Below are 13,667 nucleotides of genomic sequence, written 5' to 3' on the forward strand. Positions count from 1 at the left end.
TTCCTCCCTGCTCCTCTTCTCCCTTTCTCAAGCCCCAGAGATGGACAGTCTGACCAATTCTCCTTCCTCCCTGGGGTGATGGTAGATCCCAGTCTCTCCTGACATTCTTGAAGAAGGTGAAGAGTTTTTAAAAAATTTATAAGGATTTTTACTTCCAGTAATAACTGATAAGACACCCCCATAGCACCCAGGGTTCTCCCAACTCTTTCTGCGTTCATGTAGATTCAGGTAGACCTGGGTGCTGCTCCCTAGGAACCTTTCTTGACGGCCAGGGCCCAGTCTGTGTGCCCGCAACACTGTGGCCAGCTTTTAATCTACATGTACTCATTCCTCTCCTTCTTAAGGGCAAGGAAACACTAGCATGGGACCTGGCCCAAAGCAGGCACTTGGTAGTTATTCACAAAAAAGAATTTGTGGCAACAAAATTCATTTGTTGTTTGGGCATTTCAGATGTCTTTGGGTATTTAAGACATATGAAGACATCTTGAGTTGCTGGGGGGAGAGGACTATGGATGGAGGAAGGAGGGGAGAGGGAGAAACCACTGTGATGAGACGAGGGTTTCTGAAAGGAACGTGTGAGAAAATGATACAAGGGTGCCTCTGCCAAGATGCACCCTGAGCTAAAGGTGGGTATGAGGACGAGGTGGTCTCCAGGGCTCATGGGCCCTTCCTGTCTTCTCCATCAGAGATCCTATTCTGAAAAGTCTGCCCCCAGCTGAGGCCAAAGCAGCAATGAGAACAGGAGAAAAGGGAAGGGGAGGGGGCCCCCTAGTTGGTGGTGGGAAAGGAAAAGAGAGGACATGAAAGGGCTCTTGGGCTCTTCCTGGGGGAGGGGTGCCTATGTAAGGATGCATGAGAGGACGGCCATGAGTTAGGATTTTTGGTACAGAGAGCTAGGAGCAACCCTCCTGCACTTGAAAACGAAGACCATCGCCCCCTCCTGCCCAATTCTCCAATTGTATGTAAAGCACTTACCGTGAATTGAATAAATAACGATTTTTTTAATCTTGAGTGTTTTTCTGGCAGGGAGATTCAAGTTGTAGATATTTTTCACGTCCGCAAAATATCCAACATATCTACTCTGCAAAACAACAGAAGACTCAATTTAAGTGGAGATGAAAAACTCCGCATTCCCGATTTTTCTTTTTTTTTTTTTAACACAAAACTTAAGGCCAATCATTCACTAAAGAAACATTTGTTGGGTGTCATTATAGAACTAAGCATTTTCATGGTCGCTGCCTTATGACTCAGTATCTACCCCCCCAAAAAAAATATACCGAACTCAGTGCTGTGGGGAAGTAACAAGAAAGGAGCCAGGTGTTGCTTTTAGGCTGCTCATATCTGAGAGGGCATCTAACCAGAACCAACCAAGAGCTATGACATGACACCAAGATGTACCTGATGCAACTGTGAAAAAGGTCAATCTGAGGGTGGAGCCTTCGCGGTGACTGAGTTAAAGGAAGCTCTGTGGTTTGGTGAGGAGTTGCCTCCCAGTCATGAAAGAACTCAAGAAGACCTCCACAGGCCATTAACAGACACATATGCTCTTATCCCTGTGGCCAGCTTGAGTTTACTCACTTTCCATTTCCCCAATTCTATTTTTGTAAGGAAGCCTTGGATTCTCTTTGCCGAGTCCTTCGGTGGCAAGCTGCTCACGGGGCCTCTCCTTGACTCCTTTTTTAAGATTTATTTTATTTTTTAGTTTTTAAGTAATCTCTATACCCAACACAGGGCTCGAACTTACAACCCTGAGGTCAAGAGTTGCAGGCTCCACTGACCGAGCCAGCCAGGCGCCCCTCTCCCCGACTCCTTCTTCAAGAAGTGAAAGAGTTCTGACATTGAATCAAACGGACTTCAAAGCTCACAGATTCTTTCCCACCCAATGGGAAGGGTTCATAAGATTAACTGCCACACTTTCCATTGGAAAGTGCCAGTCAAGAGAAACGCTCGAGCAAGTTCGTAGCCTATGGATGGATGAAGTGTAGTCCACAGAACGGGCCACATACACAGCCAAAACGTGATGGTATCTGCAATTTGCCACCCCCCAGGGAGGGAACGCTGTCTTGGGGCCCTGAGGACACAGCGCCCAAACCTGAGGCCGAGTGCTTGTTGTGCCAGTGAACCAGAAGACAGTCCGTGGCAGCCTCTGGTGTGCCGGTTCGGGAGTGAGGGGGACCGCACGGCACAGAAGCGGTGGGGAAGGGAAAATGTACAGGGAGCGTCCTTGAAGGAGTCGCATCTAACATCCCCTTGCTCCTGCCACCGGATTCTCTACTCTCCGCGGAAGGCTTGTCACGCAGCAGGGCCCTCAGGCTGCTTTTGCCCCCCCATCCTTCCTTCTCCTGGAGCTTAAAACAACGGGAGTTAATACAACGAACAGTGTGTTTAGTAAGCGTTCCCTACAAACAGCACTTTGGGATGCAAAAGGTGCTAAGATGGGTAAGGCAGGGGCCTTGCCTGCCCAAGAGGTAGAGAAGTCAAACAGCCAGAGAACAATGCGAAATAACTTCGTCCCCCGCCGAACACAAAAATCAGAGCCTACTTTGGCTCTTATAATTGGCTTTGGAGTCTGACAGAGCTGGATTTGAGCTCTTGATTCAAAAAGTTAGTTTCCCTGAACCTCCATTTCCCAATCTATAAAATGGGCACCATTTTACGTTCAGAGTTTTTGAGAATATTACAGGAGGTAATGAACATGCATGCTTTCTACAACAAAGTCTACAATGTCGTAAGCTCTATAGGATAAATATCCTGGCTTCTGCAATAAACACATTTTAAGCTATAAAAGAGACAGGTGGGAAACCTATAAACTACAAGAGACTGAAGAGATATAGCAACCAAATGAAATGTGTGACCCTTGTTTGGATCCTGACTGAAGCAAACTACATTTTAGAAACATTTTGAGATGATTATGAAAATTTAAACATGCACTAGCCACTTGTTATTATCAAGGCATTATTAAGGTCTAACATTTTTAGATTTGATAAATGGTTTTAAGGTGCTTTTTCCCCTCAAGAATCTATGTTGGATGTCATATTAAAATACTCGTGGGATAGTATGGTCTGATGGCTGGGATTTCCTTCACAGTAATCCAAATTCAGAGAAAAAGTGGAGAAGGGGAGTGTGTGTGAGGAGATTGGGGAGGGAATGAATGATGGGTGATAAAATGATTGTTGAAGTGCTGTGAGGGCTATAAGGGGACTTATTATAAGACTGTCTTGACTTTTTTAAAATTAATTATTTTGAAAGAGAGAGTGAGTGTGAGTGAGCACAGGGAGGGGCAGAGACAGAGGGAGAGAATCCCAAGCAGGGTCCATGGTGACAGCATGGAGCCTGACACGGGGTTCGAACCCCAGGCACCCCTGTTTTGATGTTTTTGTTTGAAATTGTCCATCATAAAACATTTTTAAAAGGACGAAATAGGGTAACTGCATATATTTCACATGGGTTTTCTGAGTATTAAATGAGATAATATATGTCAAAGTGCAATTGTGTCTAGTATATAATACGTTTCTGAAAGATATTCATTTCCCCTCTTCTTTCGCTTTCAAAATACAGCAGCCTCTCCTGTCTCTTTCTCTCTCTCGCACACACAGACGTGATGTTCTGCAAGAGTTGAATTGCCCCAGTAGGGGTTTGTGAAAGACTTGAGTTCCTCTTTAAAGGAAAATCAATTTGGGTCATCTCCCTTTTCTTTTTGAGAAGCCTGGCTAGAGGTTTATCAATTTTGTTTTTTTTCAAAAAACCAACTCTTGGTTTCACTGATCTGCTCTACAGTTTTTTTTAGATTCCATATTGTTTATTTCTGCTCTGATCTTTATTATTTCTCTTCTTCTGCTGGGTTTAGGCTGCCTTTGCTGTTCTGCTTCTAGTTCCTTTAGGTGTGCTGTTAAGTTTTGTATTTGGGATTTTTCTTGCTTCTTGAGATAGGCCTGGATTGCAATGTATTTTCCTCTCAGGACTGCCTTCGCTTCATCCCAAAACGTTTGGATTGTTGTATTTTCATTTTCATTTGTTTCCATATATTTTTAAATTTCTTCTCTAATTGCCTGGTTGACCCATTCATTCTTTAGTAGGGTGTTCTTTAACCTCCATGCTTTTGGAGGTTTTCCAAACTTTTTCCTGTGGTTGATTTCAAGCTTCATAGCATTGTGGTCTGAAAGTGTGCATCGTATGATCTCAATTATTTTATACTTATGAAGGGCTGTTTTGTGAGCCAGTATGTGATCTATCTTGGAGAATGTTCCATGTGCACTCAAAAGAAAGTATATTGTGGTGTATTAAAGTATGTTAAGTAAGTGGAGTATTAAAGTCCCCTGCAATTACCACATTCTTATCAATAAGGTTGCTTAGATAAAATCATATATGAAAATGGAATTATTACAACCAATCCCTCAGAAATACAAGCGATTATCAGAGAATACTATGAAAAATTATATGCCAACAAACTGGACAACCTGGAAGAAATGGACAAATTCTAAGCACCCACACACTTCCAAAACTCAAACCAGAAGAAATAGAAAACTTGAACAGACCCATAACCAGCAAAGAAATGGAATCAGTTATCAAATATCTCCCAACAAATAAGAGTCCAGGACCAGATGGCTTCCCAGGGGAATTCTACCAGACATTTAAAGCAGAGATAATACCTATCCGTCTCAAGCTGCTCCAAAAAATAAAAAGGGAAGGAAAACTTCTAGACTCATTCTATGAAGCCAGCATTACTTTGATTCCTAAACCAGACAGAGACCCAGCAAAAAAGAGAACTACAAGCCAATATCCCTGATGAATATGAATGCAAAAATTCTCAATAAGATACTAGCAAATCAAATTCAACAGCATATAAAAAGAATTATTCACCATGATCAAGTGGGATTCATTCCTGGGCTTCAGGGCTGGTTCAACATTCACAAATCAATCAGTGTGATACATCACATTAATAAAAGAAGAGATAAGAACCATATGATCCTGTCAATCGATGCAGAAAAAGCATTTGACAAAATTCAGCATCCTTTTTTAATAAAAACCCTCCAGAAAGTCGGGATAGAAGGAACATACTTAAACATCATAAAAGCCATTTATGAAAAGCCCACAGCTAATATCATCCTCAATGGGGAAAAACTGAGAGCTTTCCCCCTGAGATCAGGAACATGACAGGGATGTCCACTCTCACCGCTGTTGTTTAACATAGTGTTGGAAGTGCTAGCATCAGCAATCAGACAACAAAAGGAAAGCAAAGGCATCAAAATTGGCAAAGATGAAGTCAAGCTTCCACTTTTTGCAGATAACATGATATTATACACGGAAAACCCGATAGCCTCCACCAAAAGTCTGCTAGAACTGATACATGAATTTAGCAAAGTGGCAGGATACAAAATCAATGTACAGAAATCAGTTGCAATCTTATACACTAATAATGAAGCAACACAAAGACAAATAAAGAAACTGATCCCATTCACAATGGCACCAAGAAGCATAAAATACCTAGGAATAAACCTAACCAAAGAGGTAAAAGATCTGTATGCTAAAAACTATAGAAAGCTTATGAAGGAAATTAAAGAAGATATAAAGAAATGGAAAAACATTCCATGCTCATGGATTGGAAGAATAAATATTGTTAAAAAGTCAATACTACCCAAAGCAATCTATTCATTCATCGCAATCCCAATCAAAATTGCACCAGCATTCCTCTCAAAGCTAGAACAAACAATCCTAAAATTTGTATGGGACCACAAAAGACCCCGAATAGCCAAAGTAATTTTGAAGAAGATGACCAAAGCGGGAGGCATCATAATCCCAGACTTTAGCCTCTACTACAAAGCTGTAATCATCAAGACAGCATGGTACTGGCACAAAAACAGACACATAGACCAATGGAATAGAATAGAAACCCCAGAACTAGACCCACAAAAGTATGGCCAACTAATCTTTGACAAAGCAGGAAAGAATATCCAGTGGAAAAAAGACAGTCTCTTTAACAAATGGTGCTGGGAGAACTGGGCAGCAACATGCAGAAGAATGAAACTAGACCACTTTCTTACACCATTCACAAAAACAAACTCAAAATGGATAAAGGACCTGAATGTGAGACAGGAAACCATCAAAACCCTAGAGGAGAAAGCAGGAAAAAACCTCACGGACCTCAGCCACAGCAATTTCTTACTTCACATCCCCAAAGGCAAGAGAATTAAAAGCAAAAATGAGCTATTGGGACCTCATGAAGATAAAAAGCTTCTGCACAGCTAAGGAAACAATCAACAAAACTAAAAGGCAAATGATGGAATGGGAAAAGATATTTGCAAATGACATATCAAAGGGCTAGTATCCAAAATCTATAAAGAGCTCACCAAACTCCACACCTGAAAAACAAATAGCCCAGTGAAGAAATGGGCAGAAAACATGAATAGACACTTCTCTAAAGAAGACATCCAGATGGCCAACAGGCACATGAAAAGATGCTCAACGTCGCTCCTCATCAGGGAAATACAGATCAAAACCACACTCAGATATCACCTCACACCAGTAAGAGTGGCTAAAATGAACAAAACAGGAGACTATAGATGCTGGAGGGGATGTGGAGAAACAGGAACCCTCTTGCACTGTTGGTGGGAATGCAAACTGGTACAGCCGCTCTGGAAAACAGTGTGGAGGTTCCTCAAAAAATTAAAAATAGATCTACCCTATGAAGCAGCAATAGCACTGCTAGGAAGTTACCCAAGGGATACAGGAGTGCTGATGCATAGGGGCACTTGTACCCCAATGTTTAGAGCAGCACTCTCAACAATAGCCAAATTATGGAGAGAGCCTAAATGTCCATCAACTGACGAATGGATAAAGAAATTGTGGTTTATATACACAATGGAATACTACGTGGCAATGAGAAAGAAGGAAATCTGGCCTTTTGTAGCAACGTGGATGGAACTGGAGAGTGTTATGCTAAGTTAAATAAGTCATACAGAGAAAGACAGATACCATATGTTTTCACTCTTATGTGGAGCCTGAGAAACTTAACAGAAGACCATGGGGGAGGGGAAGGAGAAAAAAAAAAGGTTAGAGAGGGAGGGAGCCAAACCATAAGAGACTCTTAAAAACTGAGAACAAACTGAGGGTTGGATGGGGGGTGGGAGGGCGGGGAGGGTGGGTGATGGGTATTGAGGAGGGCACCTGTCGGGATGAGCACTGGGTGTTGTATGGAAACCAATTTGACAATAAATTTCATATTAAAAAAAATAAGGAAAATCAAAGGCTAGTGACTTAAAATAATCTTCAAGGGTCTGGAATCTTAGAAATCAGACCTTCCTACTTTGGGAAGGGAATCAACTCTTGAACTCTGTGAGCAATGACCAATATAAAATGGACCATGGATGCCCTGGGAGAACTTTGTGTTTGCAGAGCACCAGGAGGGCCCCAGCTGTGGCTCTCGGGCCCTGGGAGGGATCAAGGCCTATCACAGGCACCAGAGTCAGGCTGCCTGATCACCAGAGGAAAAGAATCTAAAATGAAACCAAATAATAGCTGCCAATCTTAACCAACTTCCCGAAGAATCCCCTTGTGAAAAACACAACTTACCTGAGAAGGAGTCTCCACTCCCTGATATTTAGTGCTGGTGCTTTTATCTGTTCGCCGTTCTCCAAAATAATAAAGGCTGTCCTACAGAAAAGGGGGCCACACAATCAAGGTTCGCCTGCATGTTCTTTTCCTTGTAAGGCATCCTTAAAAGTTCTGAGGGCACATTATTTCCTTAAGTCAGCAGCCTCTGAGCAGAGGCTGCCCCAAATAAAGTTAACAACAACAAAAAGCCACATGCAGGCTTGTTACACACACACACACACACACACACACACACACACACACACACACACTCACACACGACTGAAACCAAAGTTTCACAAAACAATAGTTACCTGTTGCTATTTTCTATCCTAATCGATTCCATTTTGTCATTAAAAATGCCAGTCACGACCCAATGCAGTTGAGTTTACAGCTCACGGATCGATTGGATCCAGTTTGAAAAACACTGTCCAATACCCAATTTCCTAACCTGTGTGTCTCAAATTAGGAACAAAGCAGAAGGTGGCGCTAGAGGGCGGGCCACATGGACAATGTGAAGGCCCCTTCTCAGACTGTGGGCCAAGTGGGGAGCAGAACTGCTGGGTGCCCCTGTTCAGTGGGAGCTTCTCAGCAGGATCATGGTGGAACTAACACTGAGAACCCCACTTGAAGAAACAGAAATAGCCCACCCTCTCTTCGCAGAAATTTCCAGAGGGCATAGACCCCACAGAGAGTGATTATGAGAAGTTAATAACACACAAGAGAGACTTTGTTCTGCATGGCAAAATGTACCTTTTATCTACCTAGAACCTCTTTATTTTTCTTAAGTTTATTTATTTATTTTTTGAGAGCGAGAGAGAATGTGTGTGTGAGCAGGGGAGGAGCAGAGAGAGAGGGAGAGGGAGAATCCTAAGCAGGCTCCACACCGTCAGCATGGAGTCTGATATGGGACTCGAACTCACAAACGGTGAGATCATGACCTGAGCTGACACCAAGAGTCGGGCACTTAACCAACTGAGCCACCCAGGCACTCCTATTTACTACTTCTAAGGATGTCTGAAGTCCTTTAGAGAACTTATCAAACCAGTCTTGATATTATTCTTGTGAGGAAGGAGGAAGTCCCCTAACTGGGGGCATAAGAGCGGGGCTGGGATGAGGTGAAGTGAAGGAAGCATTACAATTGTAGAGTTGTTTTTTTTTTTTTTTTTTGCACTTGGACTGCTTGACCCTACCTCATCTTAATTCTGTCCCTCTTTGTCCCTGTCTTTATTTACATATTTTATTAGTTTTTAAAAATTTATTTATTTATTTTCAGAGAGACAGCGAGAGCAAGTGCAAGCAGGAAGGGGCGGAGAGAGGGGGGAGAGAGAATCCCAAGCAAGGTTCGTGCTGTCAGCACAGAGCCCGACTTGGGGCGCAACCCCACAAACCGTGAGATCGTGCCTGACCTGAGCCGAAATCAAGAGTCGAACACTTAACCAAAGGAGCCACCCAGGTGCGCCTGAGCCGTCTTTATTTAAAATGTTAGAATTATTGGCATGCCTGGGTGGCTCAGTAGGTTGAGTGTCTGACTCTTGGCTTCAGCTCAAGTCATGATCTCAAGGTCACAGCATTGAGCCTCACGTGGAGCCTGCTTGAGATTCTTTCCCTCTGCCCCCCTCCCCTGCTCTCTCACTCGCTCTCTAAAATAAAAAATATTTAAATAAAATAAAATGTTGGGTATTATTGTATATACCATGGATTTTTTTTGCATTCATTTTGATCGTTAAAAATAATGCATTAGATTATTTATCTTAGTGACTGAAAATTTTGGCATTCCCTTAAATTTTGTGCCTGAAGTGAGTGTTTCACTGACCTCACTCTAGTCCTGGCCCAGAGTTAAGAAGCACCTAGGTCAGTTGCTAACCAGTGCAAGTTAAACAAGGAAGTATCAAAACCAGGCTTTCTAATAACTGCTTCCCCAATTACAACTTTGTTAAGCGCCACAACTCAAAGAATCATCTTAACGTCCTACCAGTGAGGTTTCAGAACTATCGAACTCAATCAGCATAAGACAGAGCCTGCGGTCACATCTTTCCTACCTCTGCAGTTGTAAATATTTCACTGGCAATAAGGCAGGCACAAGCCATCGTTCCAGTTCTTCCTGGAAAAGAAAAGAAGTCCATGAACCATTGTTCGTGGCAGTACTTGGTATAAAAATGCTGTCATGAATATTCAGAGAGCTCAGTTTGGATTGATTTTCTTTCGCTCTGAAAGTGCTTGTTGAAAATGTTTCAATTCAGGAATAGGCAAAGCTGTTTCGTGGGTCTGGAGCTGTCCCTGGAATTCTGTCCTGTGCGCAGGGACACACATGTGCACTCGTGTACGGTTCTTGAGTCGCTACGGCTGGGGATCACAGCTGCAGGCAGAGGCAGTGAGGTCTATTCTGGGACTCGGAAGCTAAAGAGCTACTTACCAATTAAGAGCTAATTATACACTCTGTTTTTCTAACTAACCTAAGTGAAAGTACCTATAGAAGATAAAACGTCATCAGAACCCAAAACATGACGAAGCATTTACAACATCCATTTTTCCTTCTATTTTTGAGCTGTTTTTTTTTTAATGTTTATTTATTTTGAGAGAAAGAGAGAGAGCGAGCATGAGCAGGGAAGGGGGAGGGGCAGAGAGAGAGGGAGACACAGAATCCAAAGCAGACTCTGGGCTCTGAGCTGTCAGCACAGCTCATGAACCACAAGATCATGAACTGAACTGAAGTCAGACGCTCAACCAACTGAGCCACCCAGGCACCCCTATTTTTAAGTGTGCTACCAAACATGTAAGAAAGTAAAGAGAATAGTATAATGAACCCCCATGTATCTGTTCCCCAGAGTGTATCATATTGTGTACTTTTCTCTCTCCTCTTCCCTCTCCCCATTTTTCTTCCTTTTTTCTATAGCATTTTATTTTTAATTTTTTTTTTTATCGTTCATTCACTTTTGAGACAGAGAGAGACAGAGCATGAACGGGGTAGGGGCAGAGAGAGAGGGAGACACAGAATTGGAAGCAGGCTCCAGGCTCTGAGCCATCAGCCTAGAGCCTGACGCGGGGCTCGAACTCACGGACTGCGAGATCGTGACCTGAGCCGAAGTCGGATGCTCAACCGACCTCGCCACCCAGGCGCCCCTATAGCATTTTATTTTTTAAAAAATTTTTAAATGTTTATTCATTTTTGACAGAGAGAGAGAGAGCGAGAGAGGCAGACAGAGAATTGGAAGCAGGCTCCAGGCTCTGAGCTGTCAGCACAGAGCCCGATGTGGGGCTTGAACTCACCGCAAGATCATGACCTGAGCGGAAGTCAGATGCTTAGTGGCCTGAGTCACCCAGGCTCCCCTCTTCTATAGCATTTTAAAGCAAACCCTTGACTTCAGTCATTTCATCCTCAAAGTTTCTTGTTTTATTCTAATTTATATTTTTGTCCCGCTATACAAAATTTGTTTTAAAAAATATGTTGCTTCTTTTATTTCCACAGTTACTTCTAGCTTTTGTCTTAGCCAGTGCGTGCTGAACTTACACTTACTTTATGTAATTTCAAACTTACCTTTTTAACTTGAGATACATTCTATTTTCTATTCGATTCTTTTTTTTTAATGATCCAAACTTATTTTGCAACTCATAGTTTGAAAAACATTCTAAGCCAAGTACTTCTAAAAAAAAGACTATCATTTTTTTAAAAGTTTAGAGACAGAGTGCAAGTTGGGGAGGAGGCAGAGGGAGGGAAAGAGAGAGAGAGAGAGAGAGAGAATCTTAAGTAGGCTGCATGCTGCATATGGGGATCCCACAACCCTGGGATCACTACCTGAACTGAAATCAAGAGTCAGACGCTCAGCCAACTGGGTCATCCAGGCTCCCCCCACAAAAAAGACTTGGTACCACCCAATGCTATGATACATAAAGGCTTCTTGCTAAAGGAAATCCTGACTATTAACACCCCAGCTCTCAGTGGTATAGACTGTTAACATTTCAATTCTGGAGGACATCTCTGGATGTCTATACTGGTATCTTCCCATCTGAAAAATATTTTTGCAGATTTCATGCCCTTGTGGTTGTGTACAACCAAAGACACAGTAGATGCCCTCTCATCCAGTCAAGTCAGGTAGAGCAGGGAATCATGAAAATGATTGTATGAAAAGTATTACCTTTAATACTTAATTTTAACTTCAAACATAAATATACACTTATTCACTAACCTTCCGATTCCGGACAGAGGTTTCAACTTTTTAAATATGTGTCTCCCCAGTTGGAATTCTTTCTTGGAAAGGCCAGGCCTGTGGTAGAAACCACTGCATCATCTATAATTTCTAGTTTCAGATTCTTTAAAGCAATCTAGGTAGAGAAGCCTCTTAGATTTTACTGCTGGGGTTTTTCCTCCCCATGTTTCATATGAGTTTCACTTGCACTTTTTTAAGCTTATTTATTTATTTTGAGAGAGAGGGAGGGGCAGGGGAGGAGCAGAGAGGGAGAGAGCGAATCCCAAGCAGGCTCCACACTGTCAGCACAGAGCCTGATGCAGGGCTCGATCCCACAACCATGAGACCATGGCCTGGGCTGAAACCAAGGATCAGATGCTTAACAGACTGAGCCACTCAGGTGCCCCTAGTCTTACTTGCATTTAATTCCGCTGCAATTTTTATTGTAGCCGCTCAACTTCATTGAACCTTCTTGAAACTTTCAACTAAGGGCTCATAAAATTATAGCTTTCTGTTCACTCTGCCATTTTACAGATCTATGTAACATTTAATTCTTTGGCAGAAGCATAATAACAAGTAGAAGTGACAGACACTGGTGGAAGAAGAAACACACAGGCACGCTAAATTGAAGCTTACTAGTTGCAAGTTTTCAAGATGCCAGGGAACACCACAGGTGTGTTTATAAAGGGAATGGAGAATATTCACCAAGTTGGTTAGAGGGAGTCTGCGAGAGAGCCTTTGTTATCCTGAAGTCGGCAGAAGCATCTTGCATCTCTAAATGCAATACAGTACTGGCTTTCATAATGATGACTAACACTTGGGTAATACTTTACAGATCTCATATAATCTTTACAACAATTTTGTGAGGTAAATACCCTGCATAAGGAGGGAGAAACTGAGGTTCTACACATTGAAGCAACTTTCACATGGTCAAAGACATCTTAATACCAGTTTATATGATCTCTTACAACAGTCCTTAAACTTTATTCTTTCTCAGCTGCATCCATTACCCTCCCTACAATGTACAATTTATACTCTATATTCTGGAATTTGTAAGCAGAGACTGAGGCAATGTTCCTGACCCCAGCTGTGTGTGCGTGCGTGTGTGTGTGTGTGTGCGCGCGCGCGTGTGTCCCTTAGAGCTGCTTAAAGCACCTAACATGTAGCTAAAAGAGGAGAGTTCCAGGTGCGCCTGGGTGGCGCAGTCGGTTAAGCGTCCGACTTCAGCCAGGTCACGATCTCGCGGTCCGTGAGTTCGAGCCCCGCGTCAGGCTCTGGGCTGATGGCTCGGAGCCTGGAGCCTGTTTCCGATTCTGTGTCTCCCTCTCTCTCTGCCCCTCCCCCGTTCATGCTCTGTCTCTCTCTGTCCCAAAAATAAATAAACGTTGAAAAAAAAATTAAAAAAAAAATAAATAAAAGAGGAGAGTTCCAGTCCAAGATGGCGTCATAGGAAGATCCTGAACTCACCTCGTATCTGGACACAACAAATCTGCACCTATTTAAGCACAGTTCCACCTGCAGAAGAACCAAGGGCTGAATGAACAGCTCCCGCTGCTCACAAGATAGAGAGACCACACAGAGAACAGCAAGAGAGAGGGAGACGTGGGAATGAAGGGACTCCCCACGCCCAACACTGCAAACTGTGGTGGGGAGGGACGGTACTGAGGGACCGAGCAGATTCATCTGCCCCAGGGTAGAGAAAAAGTCTAAAAGAGAAACCAGTAGGGCATCTGGGTGGCAGTTGACAGTCTGACTCTCGTTTTCAGCTCAGATCATGCATCCCAGCGTCATAGGATCCAGCCCTGTATTGGGCTCTATGCTGAGCATGGAGCCTACTTGAGATTCTGTCTGTCTGTCTGTGTGTCTCTCTCTCCCTCCCTCCCTCTGCCC

General features: G+C 43.0%; 1 protein-coding gene across 6 annotated transcripts in view; it reads right to left on the reverse strand.

Annotated features, from left to right (window-relative positions):
* LOC101096867 (phosphatidylinositol 3,4,5-trisphosphate 3-phosphatase TPTE2) overlaps nt 1-13,667 on the reverse strand; it is a 206,431-nt gene that overhangs the window by 21,009 nt on the left and 171,755 nt on the right. For 5 of the 6 annotated variants that reach the window (XM_045052406.1, XM_019825824.3, XM_045052408.1 and 2 more), the window contains 3 exons: nt 9,633-9,694; nt 7,570-7,650; nt 976-1,081 (listed from right to left, as the gene is read on the reverse strand). In XM_045052406.1, coding sequence (XP_044908341.1) covers nt 976-1,081; nt 7,570-7,650; nt 9,633-9,694 — 249 coding nt within the window. Of the gene's footprint in view, nt 1-975; nt 1,082-7,569; nt 7,651-9,632; nt 9,695-11,777; nt 11,856-13,667 lie in introns of all 6 variants that reach the window. The other variant, XM_045052410.1, reaches the window with a different exon arrangement.

The sequence above is a fragment of the Felis catus genome, chromosome A1, assembly GCF_018350175.1.
Source record: "Felis catus isolate Fca126 chromosome A1, F.catus_Fca126_mat1.0, whole genome shotgun sequence".
NCBI classification, from domain to species: Eukaryota; Metazoa; Chordata; class Mammalia; order Carnivora; family Felidae; genus Felis; species Felis catus.